At 43.1% G+C, this 21,700-nt stretch overlaps 1 protein-coding gene across 1 annotated transcript; it reads left to right on the top strand.

Moving 5' to 3' along the window:
- Positions 1 to 2,881: 2,881 nt before the first annotated feature.
- Positions 2,882 to 21,303, top strand: LOC138973796 (uncharacterized). The gene is made up of 8 exons (XM_070346505.1): positions 2,882 to 4,182; positions 4,474 to 4,734; positions 5,455 to 5,733; positions 6,237 to 6,539; positions 6,835 to 7,155; positions 16,297 to 16,608; positions 18,165 to 18,317; positions 18,978 to 21,303. The coding sequence occupies exons 1-8, from the start codon at positions 4,110 to 4,112 to the stop codon at positions 20,306 to 20,308; spliced, it is 3,033 nt and encodes a 1,010-aa protein (XP_070202606.1). The 5' UTR covers positions 2,882 to 4,109; the 3' UTR covers positions 20,309 to 21,303.
- The last annotated feature ends 397 nt before the right edge of the window (positions 21,304 to 21,700 follow it).

Below are 21,700 nucleotides of genomic sequence, written 5' to 3'. Positions count from 1 at the left end.
AGTGTCTTCCGCTGCTTAATTCGCAAATAACTATTTTATTAAAGTCCGCTTGAAACGCTCAAAGATGAAATTCCATGTTAAAAAGTGACAAAAGTTTCACATTTTCCCGTTGTAACAGCTTCCGATGATATTATATGAAAATTCTGATCCTCTGAGAGGATTCCCCGAAACAAAATCAGTTTGTACGCCTAATTTTAATAGAATTGTCCAAACAGTGTCGCTAATATTGTGCTAAAAGATGAATTCTAGAACAATGTTCACAGACAGACACCACTTGGCAAAAAAAATTTCAGTGCTGGGAGATGAAAAAAAAAACTACCTCGCTACGCGCGGGCTACGCCCGCGCTCCGCTTGGATTAATGATATCACGCGATGATCCAAGGGAGAATACTCTCTCAGTGTAAGGTCGTTCTTCTTTCTAACTGTCTGAACCAAAGCATCTGTTTTTATTGTGGCCAAATCTTACAGACTGTCTCAGCCGAAGCATATCATTCAATTGGTTTAAACAAGATTATATTCAATTTGAACATGATACAACAATGAAATTAAAAACAGTAGGGACACTAATTTAAACGAACGCGTATAGTACGTGCCCCATGCAGACAGATGAAAATCAACATGCCAATCATGATGTCGGACATACTATGCTGATATATTATGTAACACTCAACTGAAATCAAAGAATACTGAGCATAGGGTAAGGCAAAGGGAAAAGAAAGGGTGGGGGGAGAGAGAAGAAGAAAATAAAAGTCCAGGAACGAACGCAGGTACAAAGAGGAACGTGTCTCGCGCATACGAAAAAGACGAGTGCAGCATGCTTCTCAAGCAACATCACGGTGAGTGTGCAGAAGTTCGTCAATTACATATGTTTTTAATACACTTTTTATGTCCGTGTGGCAAGAATCAGACAGCAGAGCACATCCTGCAGGCGTGTCCATACCACAGTGCTTTGAGGGACACCATCTGGCCAGAGGAGACAGCGCTTCAAAAGAAGCTATACGGCCCCAGAGAGGACTTGGAGAGAACAGCACGTTTTGCCCTGTAGTCCGGACTGACGATCTAACAGCGAACGACAAGAAGAAGAAATGCATAAACAAAGGTAGTGAGGTTACATACGTGAATATGTACACATATTCTAATTAACATAATCGACCAGTTTTACCAATGAATTTGTATCTAGTTTCATTGAATCTCACTGACGAATAAGCTTCCGGACAAACATGGTCAAGTGATATCTAAAATTTTCATATGACGGATTACTAGAGCAAAAACTAAATATTGTACACAGGCATGGTCTGGGGAAAAACTGTCATTTTCAGAGATATGTGTACATTTTCTCGTGAAATATGTTACCTTTCACGTAATTATTTCAATCATCCGGTTTTCTCAAAAGGAAGCCATCATAACAAGCGACAATCTCTCTTCTTTTCACGTGTTCGTTCTCGGTTATTGAACGCACCACCAGTCCGAGTCTTTGGGTCGGCTCTCCCTCTCTGACGCATCACACAATAGTGGTTTACTTAGCTGATTATTCACTTATTGGTTGGCGAAACGTTTATTAGTTGGTAATACACCTTTGAAGTAATAACCCCCATCCCCCCTCCTTGCCCAGAAACTGTAGTGAGGCAAAGGATTTTATTCAAGAAACCCCAAGGGGGTACATACACAAATTAACTTGAAAAAGAAAAGAACAAAAAAGAAATGCAAACTGTTTCAACATAATTACACAATTACAAGCTTATTCCGATGAAAAAAAGAAAGGATTTTATAACTCAAAAATAGAATGATAGAAATAGAAGTAGTAAGCTTCCAGAACAATGAAATTAATGCCGTAGTTTCAAACTCTTTCAGGCATTTAAAGTAAAAGAGTGCGGTAGTGATGAATCTAAGCTCGAACTCTACTCGTGAACATTTTCAAGCATTTAAAGTTAAAGAAAGAAGTGTTTTCCTCTGTAGCCAGTGCCGACTGACAAAGAAATATTAAACAGTCATGGGACAATTGTTGTCAATTGATGGTTAGGATCTTTCCCACCATAATTAGCGTTTAAACTGCGTCGCAGTAACTCAGGTGTTCACACGACTAAAGTTCACACCGCTGGTGCTTGGGCTGTCATTACTGGAAACAGTATCTTCCTTGTTTTACCCAGTCAAGACGAGACAGTGAAGAGGATCTTCTCAGTGCTGCTTAGACCACGTGGTAATTATTGTGAGGTGAGTAATGAGGTGGTGAGGGTTAGAGGTTGATACTGAATCCTGTAATTGGTGTACGTGTGTGTGTGTGTGTGTGTGTGTGTGTGTGTGTGTGTGTGTGTGGAGGGGTTCAAGTGTGTTTGTGTGTGTTTGTGTGGGTGTGTGTGTGTGTGTGTGTGTGTGTGTGTGTGTGTGTCTCTCTCTCTCTCTCTCTCTCTCTCTCTCTCTCTCTCTCTCTCTCTCTTCCCCCCCTCTCTATCTCCCTCCCGCATTAACCCTTCTGTATCTCTGTGTATGTGTCTGTGGAAGCTCGCACGAGGAAAAGAAATGTGACCCTCCACCACGAAATGAGTCGCATGTCACCTCGCGCGGTTCTGCGCTAGGCTTAATATAAGTCCGGGGAGTGTCTGGTTACAGTGTGAGGGTCACCTTAGTCACAGGCTTATAACTCAAACAGTTTTCGCTCTTTTCTAAAACGGTTTTCACCACTGCATAGAGCATAAAAAAAAACTCTTTAGGAAAATGTACACAAATGAAAATCATGCAAAGGTGACATGCGACTCATCCCGTGGTGGAGGGTCACAAATGTAGTTTTAAGGATTGGCGTAATTGATGTGTGGGTGTGTTTGAGATAATGAACACTTTGAATGGAAGGTATTTGCGAAATGCAAGCACACCGACAACTCGTGACAAACGATCTATAGCATAAATCATCTGTGAACCCATTTGCTTTCTTTATGTGGACATTTTCGAAGAAGAAAGTGCGATTAGAGAGATGCGTTAAGCTATTTAGGGTTGAGGCGAGTGATCTGTGCCATAACTGTTTTGTTCGCCCCCTCCCCCCCCTTACCCCACACTTTTGTGACCCCAATGTCTTCGTTTATGTGAACATTTTGGAGAACAAAACAACTACTAAAGAGATGTGCCCATCTGTGCGTGTTCAAGACAACAGGTTGGATATATGAGAAAACAATCGACAAAAAAGATGTGCTTGTTTGAGACGACAGAAGTATTCTGTGCCATATATGATTTTTTTCTGACAGATTAGGCCAGGACACAGGAATTTTTGTGATAACAGCTGCTTTATTTCTGTGGATATTTTTGAAGAAGGAAGTGCGACTAGAGAAATTAGTTCATTTCTGTGTGCTTCTGTGGGATTGGAGAGTTGCGTTCAATTCTGTGCGCTGTTCTGAGACGGCAAAAGTAATATTTGTCACATTAATGACGCATGGACTCTTGTGATTCTAGTGGCTTTGGTTCTGTGTACATTTTCGAAGAAGAGAGTTTGACTAGATAGATTTGTTTAGTTTTGTGGGTTTTAAACGACAAACGTGATATATGCCTTACACGATTCTACCATTGCATTAAGACGCCTGGATTTTTGTGATCCCAATGTCTTTGTTTCTGTGGACATTTTTGAGAGACACAAGTTCTACTAAAGAGTTGTGCGTAGCTGTGCGTGTTTGCGACGACATGTGCGATCTTTACGATACTTTTTCCCCCGCATATTAACTTGACTGTTGCAATCCAAGCTGCTTTGTTTCTGAAACATTTTCGAAGAAAAAAGTAAGAATGGAGAGAAGTGTTCAGTTCTGTGCGCTGTTCTGAGACGACAAAAGTGATCTTTGTCTTGCATTTTTTTTCGATGACATTAAGGACGCATGGACTTTGTGATCCCAGCTGCTCTGTTTCTGTGGACATTTACGAAGGAGAGAGTGCAATTAGAGATATGTGTTTAGTTTTGTGGGACTGAGACGACAGGAGTAATCTATGCCATAGACTGATTTGTTGATCCCGCACATGAAGACGCAAGGACTTTTGCAATCCCAGTGGTGTCTTTTTTCTGTTCACATGTTGGAGAACATTGTTGGATTGAAGTGATGAGCTTAGTTCTGTGCGTTTGAAACAACAAGAGTGTTATGTACCTGACCGGAAAGATGTCTTGCTTTGTTCTGATTGTCGTGGTGTTTGTGCACGTAACAAACACTTTAGGTAAATAATGATTGATTTTTGCTTCTGTACTCTTTAGGGTATGATAAGATGAGATAAGATAAAATAAGATAATATCTAAAAAGATCAGATCAGACCACACACAGTAACTACCCCCTCCCACACACACACACAGACACTCACACACACAGAGACAAACACAGACACCCAGACACAGATACAGACAGACAGACACACACACATATACACACACACACACACACACACACACACACACACACACACACAAACACACACACACAGCTTTCATTTCACCATTTTGCTGTATTTCAGCCCAGACCGTCTTTCCAGAAACAAAATGTTTCGAAAAACCGATACCAGAGGACGCCTCACTGTCATGTGACTGCACCGGAAATGGAACGGAAAAGGTTGCACAGCTACCCGGATCTTCGTTCTCATGGCCCGGCTATTCAAACACGTCTGCCTTGCGTTTGAACAACATCCGGCGGGAGTTGAACGGAACGGTCTTCGTGTGTTTGATGCAGGTTGCAGGGGAGGAGAACAGAACAGCCAACTACACTCTGCAAGTTGTTTGTAAGTATAAGATTCCAGCAGGTGTCCCGAAACGGTGCGTCGATCCAGGAAATGTATGTTTATGCTTTATATGTATATTTTTGGATCATGTGATGAATGTTATGTGGCACTCTTCACATATTTGCTGGGAAATGAAAATTAATAATCACATCAGCAATAGATTATCCAACTCTGGCAAGACTTTTTAAAATTATATTTTGCCATTTTTTCTTTCCATTTCACTTTATGTCACCTCAGACGGCCATTCGGATGGACGTAGAGCATATTTTACTGTGGTTCGCGCTATATAAGCTGTCATTATTATTTCATTATTCTTCTTATTATTAAATACAACAATCTTCGAGTATCTAACTCAGACAAGGCCAATTTCTGTCATTTTTTAATTTTTTTCTTTCTTTTTTTTTCTTCGTTCATGGCCTAAAACTCCCACGTTCACTCATGTTTTTGTGCAAGTGGGTTTGTACGTGTATGACCGTTTTTACCCCGCCATTCAGGCAGCCATACGCCGCTTGCGGGGGAAGCATGCTGGGTATTTTCGTGTTTTATAACCCACCGAACTCTGACATAGATTGCAGGATCATTTCCTTGCGCACTTGGTCGTGTGCTTGCGTGTACACACGAAGGGGGATAATTAGGCACATACGTTGACCCGGGAGATCGGACAAATCTCCACCCTTAATTCTTATTTGTTTAGCTTGGTTCCACATCATGTCATTTCAGTCGGCCCTTCGGACGACAACACAGCAGTCATGGGCCCTTCAACCTTCATCACAGACGGAAGCAGAGACCTCAACCTGACGTGTACAGTGACAGACGCTCACCCCCCTCCCCGAATCAGCTGGAGTTCCCCCTTCACCTGCGATACTCCAGATAGCCACATCTGTGTGTTCAAACCCCGAGTGCCTGAGGATGACGGCAAGGGTGTGGTCTGCATTGCTACCAACCCTGTCTTCCCTCCTGTGAAGGCGGCCTGGGCATACTACTTTCTGAACCTTTCTTGTAAGTAACATGCTTTGTTCTAGAGGTAGTTCTTCTGATTTGGGATTTTTAGCGTTTAATTCAAAGGGCTTCCAATGTACAAACACGTTGATAAGAAAGGTGTACCGATTTGAAGGCTGAAGGCGACATTACTCTGTGAAATTGGACAGAGAGAGAGAGAGAGAGAGAGAGAGAGAGAGAGAGAGAGAGAGAGAGAGAGAGAGAGAGAGAGAGAGAGAGAGAGAGAGAGAGAGAGAGAGAGAGAGAGAGAGAGAGAGAAAAAGAGAGAGAGAGACAGGCAGACAGACAGACAGACAGACAGACAGACAGTGTGAGAGAGACAGAGAGAGACGGAGACAGTGAAAGAGGGGGAGAGCATGAGAGTGTGCATGTGTTTATTTGTATTTTTATTTCATGTTAGCTCGTTAGGTAAGTGTGTGTATATGTGTGTATCTGTGAATGTGTGTCGGCGTTGTGTGTTTCGTTTCAACTTACAACTGATATCATTACCATGCTGATTGCAGACCCACCGCAGACAGAACCCGAGATTTCAGCCAATCTTCCCACGGAGGTTCTGAGGTCAGGAAACACAGTTACCTGTACAGTCGCGGGAGGAAAACCACTGGTGTCCTCTGTCATCTTCACCTGTACCAACCCCACGCTTTCTGATCGTGATGACGTCATTGGTGAGACGTCAGTATCGAGCTCTGTCGTCATCGACACGGCACTGGCCACGGCTAACGTCACGGTGTGCACGTGCAGTGCCGTGTGGGACCCTGATCCACAGCTTTACGCGAACACCTCTGAGGCCGAGCTTCTTTTAGAATGTAAGTCTGGCGGTAATGTTGCCTCTCTTAAAGTGTATCCGACGTCAATTTTCCGCCTTTTTCGCTTTGAATGTTGGCTTTTAAAAAAAAAGTAAGTCTGACGTTTATTGTGTCGCACTAATAATTTTCGTTTTTGTTTCTATTTTGTTTTGTTTTTACTTTTATGAGCGATGATTCTTTAATTGGAATGTAAATATGAGGTTGCTTGTGTTATTTGTGTGACGTCATGTTTACGCCTTTTTGTCTTATCTTCTTTTGGATTGTAAGTCTGACGTTTGTTATGTGCTTTCCACAGATCAAGCAACGGTGAACAAGTTTACTGTGAACAGCACAAACGACCTATCCGTCTTGGAAGACGACAACTCATCGGCTGTATTTCAATGTGACGTCACCGGAAGATCGTCAGCTCGTGTGAGCATGCGCAAACGGGGTGGCTGGATGAGTGTCGGGAACACTGAGGATGTCACTGGCAATGAAACTGACAGCGTCCAACGAACACTTGTGCACACGTACACTGTGACGTCGGCAAAATGTGAGGACATGGGGACGTACACGTGTACAGCAGAGAGCGGATTTGGTGACATCATTTCAGACTCTGTTCGTCTCACTGTCAGCTGTGAGTGAAAACATGTCTGTAGCCTTGCACTATGTACAGACAGGCTTAACTATATCGAAAGACTTGTAGTCGTACGGGCGATAACACAGTTTCGTTCAGGAATTTGTAGATACTCTGCAGAGTTCGTAAACGCGTGGAGATAAGTAGAATGATGTTGACCTCATTTGTCCAAACAGACCCAGTTACAGACATAGAAAAATGCACAGACGAACAGACAGAACAGACATGCGGATGGACTGACAGACCGACAGTTCTCAATAATATATAGATCTTTAACCATGTACCAGTCTTCGTAAATAAGTGGAAGCAAACAACAGAGAGAGTTTGGTCCTACATGTGGCCACATTGAAACGTATAAAGAATGATGCATTGCTTGGTCTGAGTTTCCTTTGTATTGACCTCTTTTGTGTGTTGTCACGTTGTTGTTAGTTTGTTTCTACTGTGTCTGTGAAGGAATCTCGTGAACAGCACAACTTAAGATGCTCCTCTCAGGAGTTGTTTGAAATTAAAAACCATATATGTGACCCTCCACCACGAAATGAGTCGCATGTCACCTCGCGCGGTTCTGCGCTAGGCTTAATATAAGCCGGGGGGGTGTCTGGTAACAGTGTGAGGGTCACCTTAGTCACAGGCTTATAACAGTTTTCGCTCTTTTCTAAAACGGTTTTCACCACTGGATAGAGCATAAAAAACTATTTAGCAAAGAGTAAAAATATGAAAATCATGCAAAGGTGTGTAAGAGATTTGAAATAAAGAAGATCCGTAGTTATCCTTATTAATCTCCTTCCAGATTCTTTATATGTGCACACGCACACACACAGTCAATCATCTGACTCCCGCTCAGAAGTTTAGGAAAGCAGAGAGAAGATTAGAAGAATTTGTAGTCTTTCACCAACTCATTCTTTCCAAACAATAGCCAATGGTTTAATTAGAACATACAAATTGGTTTGTTTCTGACATAGCAAATATCAACTCATTCCTCAAATTCTCAAATACTTTCTTGCTTACAATAATCAATTCATGACCTTTTGAAACTCATTCATTCATTGTCCACGACCTTGTGAAACTCACTCATTCATTGTCAACGTCAGAACATATTTACAAGGACAAGAAAGCAAATAAACAAAACATAACTTTTACGTTATGTAGAGGTGACGATGTAGCTAGCCTTCAACCTTACGGCCTCCATCGCACCCTCGCCACTCTGGCACCACCCCGCACAAGTCAGACTGGGGCGGCCTGTTACAAAATATAACACCCTACTGTAACAACTAACAATATTCAAAAACACCAACCGAGCACAAGGAAATTATACAATTCCGAAATTATTCAAATACATAAGTCATGTCCGCGCATACAAAAGAAATGTTCAAGTTCACACAAAACTAGCAAAGTACCTCATCTTCCAATATGGCGGCACCCATACAAAAGTCCAAGTCATCCCGGCAATGTTTCCCGGTTCCAAGGTTGACATCAAGATCAAATGTTTTCTTGCAAAGTTGACATCAAAACCAAGAGCAGGTTTTCTCATCCGAGAGCCCAGGTCGAATGACTTTCAATTGTCAGGCAGTTTACAATCACAACTCACAAAATCAGGCGGTTGCGATTATAACGTGAACAACTCGCACAGTTGTAAATTCACGTGCCGCGAACCCAGTTTGACCGTCCGTAGCTAACCATGGAATTTTACTGAACTGTTAAAAGTTTCCACTCTCAAAGTTAAACCACTCCTGACAACCTCTTTGTATTACAAAAAGCACTAGTTATATCCCTTCTACTATAAACACCATAACCGCCATTCATTACATCACCCCTTTCCCCGATTAAAAAAAAATGTGAACCCAAAATGAACATTTTTTTTTCAAAAACTGTACAAATATAAGTATTCCAGTAACAAGACAAATTTTTTAAATACATATATATAAAAAAACACCACAAATAGATTAATAAATAATCACAGCATAAGGAAAACATTTATTAAATACTCTGTCCGTTCCCAAAGAGTGCAATCAGTTTACAACCAAAAGACAGTGCCATCCACCAAAAAAGTGACGAAAGCCACGAGGCTGTCCTTAAACATGAGCAACAATGGCAAGCATAATAAACCACATTTACGCCGCCGTGTAGATAATCACCCACTGTGTTAATCCACAATAGTTATACTCATGGACATTCAGCAATTTTCGCCTATTACTGAATGCAATAACATTGACGTTCTTGGTACCAAAGATCGCCAATAAAGTTTGAGTAGCCCCCGCTAAACTCAATACAGTAAACCTTGACTACAACACAAAATGGTACTAGCATCAAAAATATCCAAACAAATTTTTCCAGCCAGATTAAAAAAAATAATCACAATGTGAAAAAAAACCAAGAACTAAATTAAATTAGTTCTTAATACATACACAGCATATCAACACTCACAGCACAAAAAGTATTGTCCTTGTTGATTGCAGAAAGTTTTTTCACTGTCCTTTCAATCATCATGTTCCATTCACTTCGTCAAGCGTGACAACACATCAGCTTCAAAATTCCTGACTCCAGGAATTGGCACTACTGTGAATGAATACTCTTGGAGAGACAGAGCCCATCGCAACAGTCGGCCGTTGGCAGTTTTGGACTGTCGTAAGTACGTCAACGGTCTGTGATCAGTCTCAACAAAGAAATGTGAGCCAAACAAGTAGCGATGGAATTTGTCAACTGCCCACACCAACGCTAGGCACTCTCTCTCCACAGTAGAGTATCTGGTTTCTCTTTCCAGCAGTTTCCTGCTGGCATACAGAACTGGATGAAGGACGTCGTCATCATCAGGCTGCATCAGGGCTGCTCCAATCCCCGTGGAGGATGCATCCGACCGCACTGTGAACGGCCTGGAAAAGTCTGGCAATCTCACCAGTGGTTCAGACGACAAAATTTCTTTGACCCTGTCAAAAGCCATCTGACACTCTTTTGACCAACGAACTTTGTTTGGTTGGTTCTTCTTTGTGAGTTCTACCAGGGGGGACACAATAGACGCGAAGCTTGGGACATAGCGCCTATAGAAACTGATGAGCCCTACCAATGACCGGACTTGTTTCTTTGTGGTTGGGACAGAGACATTCAAGATTTTGGACACTTTGGAGGGAACTGGACGCATGCTACCCTCCCCAACTATGTGACCCAAAAACTCAATAGAGTCAAACCCTGCCTCTACTTTCGACGGTCTCACAGTCAACCCATGTTTTCCCAGTTCTGTCAACAGTCCGTCAAGTGCCTCTAGATGCTCACACCAGTCTTCTGTGGCTACAAGTACGTCATCAAAGAAATGAACAGATTTGAACCTATCCAGATCCAACATCTTCATCATCCTCGCGAAAGTACTTGGTGCTGTACTCATTCCGAACGGCATCTTCTTGAACTGATATAGACCTTGAGGGGTACGAAAAGCCGTTTTTGCTCGATCCGACTCTGCCATCGGAATTTGCCAATAGCCCTTAGCCAGATCAATCTTCGTGAAATGCTGCCTGCCCTGCAATGAAGCAAACAGAACTTCCGGATCCGGTATTGGCTCAGCGTCAAACTCCGTAATCTTATTGAGGTGTCTGAAATCGATGCAAAAACGAGTACTTCCGTCCTTCTTCTTGACTAGAACAATAGGAGACGAGAACGGAGAAATAGACGGCTCTATTACGTCTAGATCTAACATCTTTTTCACTTCTTCTTCAACCACTTTCTGAGACTCAAATGGTAACGGATACTGTTTCACATTGACCACAGCACCTTCAGGAATCCTCACCACATGCTGCACTAGGTCACAAGTACCAGGCAAATCCGTCATTTTGTCCTGATGCTTCTGAAACACCGCCTGCACTTTTTGTTTTGCCTGCATAGACAAGTCAGGACTATAGACCACATCATCTACATTCTCAGTCTGAACTGTGGGAACTGACTGTAGTTTGACTTTCTGAATGTCTACCTCCTCTACTGCACTGGACCCACTGATCACTCCCAATGAGGCAACAACTGGGTTCTGACCAACATCTTCATTCCTAGACACATACTCCCTGAGCAAGTTGACATGGTACACTTTCTCGATCCCAGGTGAAATTTCTACAACATAATCACATTGATTCAGTCTTTTGATCACCTGAAATGGACCTCGCCAGCGTAGTATCATTTTGTTCTTCTCAGTTGGAAGTAAGACTAAGACTTTCTTTCCAGCGAGTATCATTCTTGGCTTCTGAGATCTGTATGATCTGTTCTTCTTTGATACATTCTGAACAGCCTTCTGTGCTCTACTAACACTGTCAGCCAAGACCTCTTTCAAATCCTGCACATACTGTGACACTGGAACCTGCTGATTCTCCCGACTGCTATCGGTCCACGCATGATACAGCAGTTCCGACGGTCCTTTTGGGTTTCTACCGTACAAAAGTTCAAAAGGTGAGTACCCTGTAGACTCCTGTGGGATTTCTCTGTATGCGAACAACGCAAAAGGCAAATATCTATCCCAATCCTTAGGTCTATCTGCCATCAACTTCTTCACCATGGACTTCAAAGTTCCATTGAACCTTTCACAGAGACCATTCGTCTGGGGATGATAAGGAGTCGTGTGCAACTGCGATACCGATATCAATCTCATCACCTCTCGCATGACATCAGATGTGAATTGTGTACCTAGATCTGAGAGAACCTCATCTGGTAAACCCGTCCGGGTGAAAATTCCCAACAAAGCTTCCGCTACTGCTTCTGTGGTCGTTGATTTCAAGGGTACTGCTTCCGGATAGCGTGTCGCAACATCCACCAACACCAAAGCGTACTGATGACCACGAGCTGACACTGGTTTAATCGGACCAATCAGATCAATGCAAACTCGGGAAAATGGGACTTCTATCACAGGCAGTGGTTGCAAAGGTGCCGAAGGAACTCTACCTTTGGGAAAGGTTTTCTGACAGATATCACATGATCTGCAGTAATCCTTGATCGACTGCCGATAACCGGGCCAAAAGAAGAATGCGGACACCCTTTTGAACGTACTGTTCGCGCCTAAATGACCACCAAACAAACCGTCATGGGCAGTGATCAAAACAGACTCGCGCAAGCGTTCAGGAACAACTAGCTGCCAAACCACTTCATCGTTGACCTTGGAGTAGTACTTTCGATATAACAACTGGTCCCTCACAACAAACGACACCACACAACCAGACGACTCTTCCGATTTTCCTTGGCCAACTTTCTCGAACAGATCATGCAACGTTTTGTCATCCCTTTGCATTTTGGACAGTTTCTCAGCATTGATATCAAGTTGGGGAACTTTAGCGGTCAACAGCGGTCTAAAAGGACGTTCTTCTCTAGCTTTTTGACCTCTTGTCTGGACTGCGCTAGTAACCTCGACACATCCAAATGTACATCCCTGTATTCTACCCAAAATGACGTCACATACTGGATTGTCGATCACACATGCCTCAACACTTCCAGAAAAGTATGGTGTATCCAGACTCACCATCGCAATGGGTAACCGAACCAAATCCCCACTGAACTGTCTACACACCTGTACCTTCCCAGTAAACTGATCATCTCTTACTAGGGACTTCCTGACCCCAACCGTGGAACACCCACTATCCAACATGACCGTGACCTCACTACCATTTAAGGTACCTTCACATGTCTGAATAGACTCGGGAAGTTCATCACTACCTGAAAATCCTACTGACGCCACAGACTGCTCGTCTTCACTACAGCTGGACTCTTCAACAGTGACAACGGATACTGAAGCAGTATGCATTTTTTTGGGACAATCTGCCAACTTGTGCGAAGTATCTTGACACCACCAACACTTCCTCTGATAGTTCTGACCACCTCTACCTCTACCAGCTTGACTAGCACCTCTGCCACCCTTATTATCAGGAGAGCTTTGTTCTGTCGGTGGGTTTGTGTCCGCCTGACTATTCTTCTTAGAAAACCTGTGACCACCTCGACCACCTGACCCTGAATGACCTCCTCTCCCACTTGGAAGACCGACATTAGCCAACAGAGGATCACTAGAACCTTTTGCTGCTAGGTTTTGACTAGGATGTGCTTCCCTGTATCTCTCAGCTGCGTCTATCATGGTTTGAGCGGTAGTATGCTTGTCTTCTTTCAGAAAAGTAACCAGAGACGACGCACAACTAGACAGAATCTGCTCTCTGAGCACCAAGTCACAGAGCAAAGCGAAATCTGTGCCAACTCCAGCCATATCTGTCCATCTAGTAAAAAATCTTCTCATGCGGGAGAAAAAGACATGCATGGTTTCACCAGATTCAGGTTTGCATGAGCGAAACTGCGTTCTGAAACCTTCTTCAGTACATTTGAATCTCTTCAACAAATGCGCTGACAGTTTGGCATAGTCATTAGTATCTTCTACTGGTAACTCTTGAAAATAATTCAGAGCACGACCTCTGAGTAGAGTAGGCAAAATCAAAGCCTTCTCATCCTTTGACCACTTCAAGCTAGCTGCGTGCTTATCGAAGCGATACAGATAACTCTCAATGTCATCTGATTTATCATCAAAATAGGGAATCTTGGGACGATTGGCCAACTTATTCTTGCTTGCTTTTTCAACCAACTCGTCTGCTCGCAACTTTGCCTCCCTGTTCGCCTTTTCTTCTTCAATATCGAGACGACGATTTTCAATTTTAGCTTGTTCAGCTAACTCTCTCTCTTTAATCTTAGCTTGTTCAGCTAACTCTCTCTCTTTAATCTTAGCTTGTTCAGCTAACTCTCTCTCTTTAAGCTCACGTGCAGCAGCGAGTTCTTTTTCTTGTAGAGCAATATCATTTTCTCTTTTCAACAAAGCTTCTCTTCTTGCTGCTCTTTCCTCACGCAAACTATCCTCCACATACTTGTTCAGTGATGCACCATCTTTTCCTAAGGCTTCACCCTCCACCTTAAACTGCGCTACCAAAGCTTGAACCTCTTCTTGAGATGCCATCGTGAACAAACCGCTATCACTTAAGCAAACTATGACTATCCTCTACATAGAATGCTAGAGGGCAACACCAAGACTTAGCTTTGACTAACGTGAACACAATAGTCCACTAAACTTTAGAATTTACCTGACTTCCTCAAGTTCAGTACTAAAGTGACACAGTCTAGGAAACCGATCAACCGAACTTCAAGGGGAAACAATCAATACATTTGAAACTAGGCTCCGCTCAAAAACTTGGCCTAGGAACTAGACATACCCCCATTCCCATACACTTATGAATCAAGGCATTGCTGACCCACAACTATTTACAAACTGTGTACACGTAAAAGGGAAAATTGATGTGTCATGTATTATTCACTTGTAGGTAAAACTAACCTACAGGGCGCTTCATGTAAAGTAGGGGGGAAAAAATAACCTACTCACAAGCAAGAACCAACACTCAAAGAGACAAATTATTCTCAAAAATATATAGAATGTTAACTTGAGTGTCAGATAAGCAAATGACTCACTCCTGTCCAAAATATGTCGTTCAGTCAGGCACAGGATGCATCCGTCCACAGACCAAGGAGCTCCCTTCACAGGCAGATGACAAGGATGTCCATCCTCCAGACTGCATGCATCAGCATCTGCGCAAAACCAAACAACACTTCAGCACTACAAGTCAATATTATAAAATAAGCCTAACTGCACTCAAGGGAACGCACCAAAAAAAAATAATTAACCTTCAAAAATTTTCCAATTAATACAACCGCAAGCTCGCCAATGTAAGAGATTTGAAATAAAGAAGATCCGTAGTTATCCTTATTAATCTCCTTCCAGATTCTTTATATGTGCACACGCACACACACAGTCAATCATCTGACTCCCGCTCAGAAGTTTAGGAAAGCAGAGAGAAGATTAGAAGAATTTGTAGTCTTTCACCAACTCATTCTTTCCAAACAATAGCCAATGGTTTAATTAGAACATACAAATTGGTTTGTTTCTGACATAGCAAATATCAACTCATTCCTCAAATTCTCAAATACTTTCTTGCTTACAATAATCAATTCATGACCTTTTGAAACTCATTCATTCATTGTCCACGACCTTGTGAAACTCACTCATTCATTGTCAACGTCAGAACATATTTACAAGGACAAGAAAGCAAATAAACAAAACATAACTTTTACGTTATGTAGAGGTGACGATGTAGCTAGCCTTCAACCTTACGGCCTCCATCGCACCCTCGCCACTCTGGCACCACCCCGCACAAGTCAGACTGGGGCGGCCTGTTACAAAATATAACACCCTACTGTAACAACTAACAATATTCAAAAACACCAACCGAGCACAAGGAAATTATACAATTCCGAAATTATTCAAATACATAAGTCATGTCCGCGCATACAAAAGAAATGTTCAAGTTCACACAAAACTAGCAAAGTACCTCATCTTCCAATATGGCGGCACCCATACAAAAGTCCAAGTCATCCCGGCAATGTTTCCCGGTTCCAAGGTTGACATCAAGATCAAATGTTTTCTTGCAAAGTTGACATCAAAACCAAGAGCAGGTTTTCTCATCCGAGAGCCCAGGTCGAATGACTTTCAATTGTCAGGCAGTTTACAATCACAACTCACAAAATCAGGCGGTTGCGATTATAACGTGAACAACTCGCACAGTTGTAAATTCACGTGCCGCGAACCCAGTTTGACCGTCCGTAGCTAACCATGGAATTTTACTGAACTGTTAAAAGTTTCCACTCTCAAAGTTAAACCACTCCTGACAACCTCTTTGTATTACAAAAAGCACTAGTTATATCCCTTCTACTATAAACACCATAACCGCCATTCATTACAAGGTGACATGCGACTCATTCCGTGGTGGAGGGTCACATATTAAAAAAAACACAATAAAAACCGTTTAAATCGAAGTGTTACACTTTTGAACACAACTTCCGTTACCAGTGTTTAACACAGTGCGACGTAGCATGTAGATCAACTAGCATAAGTAATGATAATAATAATGACTGGACATTTTTAAGGGCCTAACCTATGGCTCTAGGCCCTTTACAAAAGAACATATACAAAATAGAACAATTAAATGTACAACCTATATAAAACAATAAATCATACGGACAAAATCACCACATGTAGTGTTCACACAATATTGTAAGCATCGTATGTGTTTCATTTGCACTTGCCGTCAACTGTTGCAGGCGGCCCGAGACTGTTTAACGGTTCCACAGACCCGCCACCCCTGTTAACAACCAGCGGCCTCCAGCTCTACCTTGTTGCACACCCTCTCCCGGAACGCGTCACCTACTCCTTTACCTACAACGCCAGCGTCACGCTGACTGAAGACGATAGGATCCTTCGGGTGGACTGCCAGAAGCACATAGACCAGAGGCACCTGGTGATATGCTCGTTGAAGCGAGACGAGATCCGCAAAGACTATTTCGGTGTCTACAGCGTGTCCATAGCGAACGCCTTGGGCGCCTTTCAATTTCGCGTCAATGTCAACGATGAAGGTATGTTCAGTGTTGAATGTTTTGTGACGTCAATGTTAAAGCTAATGAGAGCATAGTGGATATGCTGCTTCACAAAACTAGTCAGAAATTGACCATACTCTGTCTCTGGAAACATGGAATGAAATAATAAAGAAAAAAATATAATACACTAAAACCTGTCCACAGCGACCAACGAAGGGAGCAACTTAAGGTGATCCATATGGACAGGTAGTAGCTATAAAAAGTTTTTGTTGGGGGTCGTCGGAATTGGCAGGTGGTCGTAAGCAAGAGGCGGTCGACAGTGCAGGTTTTTTATTTATTTATTTTATTTTTATTTTTAAATTAATATTTTTTTTTAAAGGAGATCAGACTTTTTTTGGGTCCCATCAGCGGGTACTATTTCGGAATGGTTTTTATTTTTATTGTGATGTCGCCTAATGTAAACTTATAACCCTTTCACTCGCACTATCTCTCAGGTTTGAATGTACTGTGCAAACAAGCATACATATACTTCCTTAAGCAAAGGCAGACTTATGGTGACTATCATAATGCAGTTGCATTCAGATTTCACGCCTGAAATACATGATTTTTAGTGAGCTGTTCAAAGTTAAGGGAGACGTATGTGTCTGATAAACATTTGTAATGGATAGCTTTTCGCTTTGCAATGAGCAAACCTCAAATCATTCTACTACAGAAAAGCTCTGTATGTCACACGCTTTCCTTCTTTGCCACTACTAAAGCAAACGTGTGCAAGATTGTATGTTACACGCTTGGAGCATGTGCAAGAACGGATTCAAACTCAAAATCGTCCCTCCAAAAGCCCCAAAATGCACACACGACTTTTATTTCTCCTGCTGTTATCGTTTCTTCAACGCTGAGAATACTGAAAACGGCATCCCAGACGACAGTACTGTTTCCATACGCGAATTTAGCTGCCCTTGGAAAGTGGCTCGCTCAGGAGGCCTGTTGGTCTGAAACTAGAAGGACAGAGTTCTGAACATAGATGACAAAGACCCCGAAAAGAACAAACATTTCGCGGATGCAGACACAGAAAAACGTCATGAACAATGCGATGCTTCAAAAGATACAGACTGTGACGATGACGGTGACGTCATTCACATATACCGAGACGTCATTCATAGTTGTTCGGTCACTTCCGTCAAAAAGTAGATCTCTCCACAATGGCTGCTCCTGTGTTTAGGTTTGTCAAGCTTGAGTACGCAAAACGTGTTTGTTCTCTCCTCTGTTGAAGCTGTGAGACATAAATGCTATTCCGACTTGGTCGTGTGACAGAGTTTTCTTCCACACTCGATTAGCTGATGTCTAACTCAGCCTCACGGCTTCGTTAGACAATCAACGTAATCTCGTGTGGAAGAAAACGTCTTTCACATGACCAAGTCTGAATAGCAGGTAATGTCCGTTTGTCTGCCTCTATCTCTCTCTTTGCCTACGCATATCGTTACAAAACAAACAAACAAAACACACACACACATAAATCGAAAAATACGATTCAAGGGTCACGCAGAGCTATAATTTTATCATCGACATGCTTAACGTTGCTGTTTATTTCTAAACAGACGAGGCGTTGATATCCCAGGCAACAGCCAGGCTGATCGCTGGTCTTCTTGCTGCTGCTATCCTCGTTGTTGTCGTCGTCATCATCATCTTCATCGTCAGAGAGAGAAACGCCAAGAAGTTACGTTCCAACCAACAGGACGATAACAATGAAGGTAACAGCTATATGTTAGTTATCTGGTTCATAGATGTACAGCTATTTTCCTATTAAAGCAGTATTCTCGCGCTTAGTTTCCCTCAAGACGTCGTGGCCGGCATGTAAAAGTCTAGGTTAGAGACTTTCGTACGGGGTAAACTGCATTTGGGGTAACGTTTATCCCGGACTAACATAACATGATATTATCTAGTCTTCTCCTGCATACCGGCCCAGACATTTTATGATTGGGGAGTGAGCGTCGAGAAGAGACGTCTTTGTTTGTCCGGTCGTTGTAATATCTCGTTTAAAATGCTCTTTGAAAAAACAAAACAAAAAAACACCCGGATAGCTCAGGTGGTAGAGCACTGGACTTGTGATCCTAGGGTCGCGGGTTCGAATCCGGGCCGGGTCGGAAACGGGTCAACTTTATGTGCAGACCCAGAGACGGTAGCCATGTTCCACCACCGTGTCACCACAGTGGCACGTAAAAGACCTCGGTCATTCTGCCATAAGCGCAGGTGGCTGATTACACCTAAACACGCACACATCTGGGTAGCGCGACTCTTGTTGCTGATAGCTTTTCACTGGGAGGAAGCGACCCGAATTTTCCAGCGATTGGACAATGCAGTTTTGAAAATGGAAATGAAAAATAAAAGAAATATCTTAACTTTTGTTCCAGACGTGGAAGCGACAGGAGACGCCAGCAGAAGCTCAACGACCACATCAGCCGACAGTGACCCCTCCATACCTTTTCGCGAGGTCACCCAACCGTCACACCCCAGTCATCCAAAGCGATCCCGTTCCGAGACAACGCTCGCAGAAGTCGTCCCTCGAACCACTGACGTAATCTTCGCCGTTGCAGAACCAAAGCCGTTCGATTTTGGAGAGCTACCCGCGTACAGGGAAGAGAAAGGAGACACTGCAGCAGAGTCTGTTGCAACGAGCACAGGCTTTGCAGAGGATTCCACACTGTACGAGACTGGCTACATGTCTGTCGATTTGACCCCAAGAGCGAGGCTCTCGCCTACCGGAAACCAGTCTCGAAGCAAGAATTCCGCTGGTTATGAAGAATGCGAATCTGGTTTCAACACTCAGAAATCCGGTTCTGGATTCGCCTTGGAAACCAAGCAACGTACGTTCATCACCAAGATCTTTCTTCCCCAGCAGTCACCAGGGAAAGACAGCTCGGCCGACCATGACTACGACGAAGCCTACAGTTCACGCGATTATGCACAGGTGAACAAGGCGAGGAAGACAGACCAGGCCCCTGCTAGGCAGCAAGATACGGGCACCTCGGTGGAGGAAGAAGCCCTGGAGAACGCGTTCAAACTGGACGACTTTGACCTTGACGACAGGGAAGAGGAAAAGATGGCCTCCCTTGACTTAGAGGACGAAGATGACGACGAATCCGAGAGTTCGGGCATGGACGAAAACGATCCCTACTTTGGAGAGATGTACGAAGTGAAAAGCGACACCGAAAGCGTGGCGAAGCAAGACCGAGGAACGGACAGCATGAAATGGCGTGCACAGAACAGTCAGAACGAGCAGAAACTGAAGACATCTTCTGACAAAGAAACCCCAAGGAAAGCCAGCGGAGAAGGCAAATCGCAGATAACAGAGTCTGAAACTGCTCACATAAAGACAGGTACTTTCAAGAAGAGCGACTTGCATGACAAGAAAGAGGGAACGATTGAAAAGAAAAAGCACACAGCTGAAGACAGCAAGGCCACGAAAAGCAAGGGAGACAAAGGGAAGCAACACACCAAATCAGCCCCAGAAGAGAAAACTCCACACAAAAGCAAACACGACCAAAGGGAGAAAACCGAGACTGCAAAGGGAGACAACTCTGAAGCTGCAGACAAAGGCGGAGAATGGAGACCGGAACCGAAGAAGAGGAAGAAGCTGAAACTGCTGGCGAAGAAAAAGAAGCATCAAGAAACGTACGAGGTGGAGAAAAGCCACATCCAGGAGACGGATGGGTCCGAAGCTGAACTAATCAACACACTGTAGAGAATCGTTTGAGAAATAAGGGTTACGGACTTGGTATTAATTTTCATGTTGGTCTATTTTTACACCCCTGACAGGGAGACTACTGCGTCACCATTCACAGCAAGCAGACTCTGCAGTTATCTGCCTGCGAAGAGCGCCAGCTCCGCGTACTTATACGTCGCCGGCTAGACACATGTCGATTATTGTAACGTTCTGTTTGTGATGGTGTCTGGCTGCTGCGGTCTCCTTTCATGCTCTTAGCAACCTGTGCGTACCCATAACAGTTTTTATGGGGCTATAAATTTAGTTCTAAAATCTCAATTCTGAATGGCCTTGCCTCCAAATGTAAACCGTGTGCTTCGGGCACTCGGTTACACACAGAGCGAGACCCAAGATATCAAAAGCGCCACACCGGCCCTGGTTTCAGAGAACCACGACGAGATGAAAGGATTACTGTAGATAATAAAATTGTGGAGAGAAACGTTGTATATTTAATCGTTATTAGAAATGTGACCCCACACACATATACACAATTTATCAGCATACCATGGTTTGTAAAAGTTTAAAACGTTGAGACTGTTTCATTGTGGCAAGGCAAAGTAGGTGGTGGTCGGGGGTAAGTGGGGGTATACAGAGAGTGTGTAGGTTAGAGAGAGAGAGAGAGAGAGAGAGAGAGAGAGAGAGAGAGAGAGAGACAGACAGACAGACAGACAGACAGACAGACAGACAGGCAGATAGACAGAGACAGACAGCGACAGAGACAGAAAGAAAGGGGGTGTGTAGACTATAAACAGATAAGTTGGTACAGTTTTTCTTCCTACATATTCATGAGCGTGTATATGTTAGCTTCTTTGTTTACGTGTTTTAAGTCTTTGCTAAGCTTGCACTTCAATACAGTGGTGGTGTGGGTTGTTTATTGTAAGTTTGGAAATTCGACTGTATATTGGTATTCTCACGAGTTTGCTTCTGTTGTGTTTGATTTATTTTCTACTGTTGAACATCAAATAAAACTATTCTTATCAATGAGGTGTTGTTTGGTGTGTGTGTGTGTGTGTTTGTGTGTGTGTGTGTGAAGAGAGAGAGAGAGGAGAGAGAGAGAGAGAGAGAGAGAGAGATATGAAGAGAAAGACAGAGAGGGAAAGAGATATTCTTTTATTTGCACTCTCACACTGACAACAACTTTTACACCAACTAGAACAGTCAGAGGAACTACTGCATTTCATTCTGATCATTTATTTACCTTTATTACATGTATTTAACATCTTTGAATTGTAAACAGCGTTTGACTTATGTGTGTAAGGTGTTGCTGCTGGATTTACCAATACCATATTATTTTGATGGAGCGCTTTTAATATTATGAAGTTTATTGAATCGTTAGACGGGCGCAGTGGCGTGGTGGTAAGACGTCGGCCT

Source organism: Littorina saxatilis, linkage group LG8, assembly GCF_037325665.1.
Source record: "Littorina saxatilis isolate snail1 linkage group LG8, US_GU_Lsax_2.0, whole genome shotgun sequence".
NCBI classification, from domain to species: Eukaryota; Metazoa; Mollusca; class Gastropoda; order Littorinimorpha; family Littorinidae; genus Littorina; species Littorina saxatilis.
This window is presented reverse-complemented; position numbering and strand designations above follow the sequence as displayed.

Excerpts from the sequence above, each read along its gene's own strand:
- LOC138973796 (XM_070346505.1), top strand. The coding sequence starts at position 4,110 with ATGTACCTGACCGGAAAGATGTCTTGCTTTGTTCTGATTGTCGTGGTG. Across the intron at positions 5,734-6,236 it reads CTACTTTCTGAACCTTTCTT|ACCCACCGCAGACAGAACCC; the intron begins GTAAGTAACATG and ends TGCTGATTGCAG. Across the intron at positions 7,156-16,296 it reads TGTTCGTCTCACTGTCAGCT|GCGGCCCGAGACTGTTTAAC; the intron begins GTGAGTGAAAAC and ends CAACTGTTGCAG.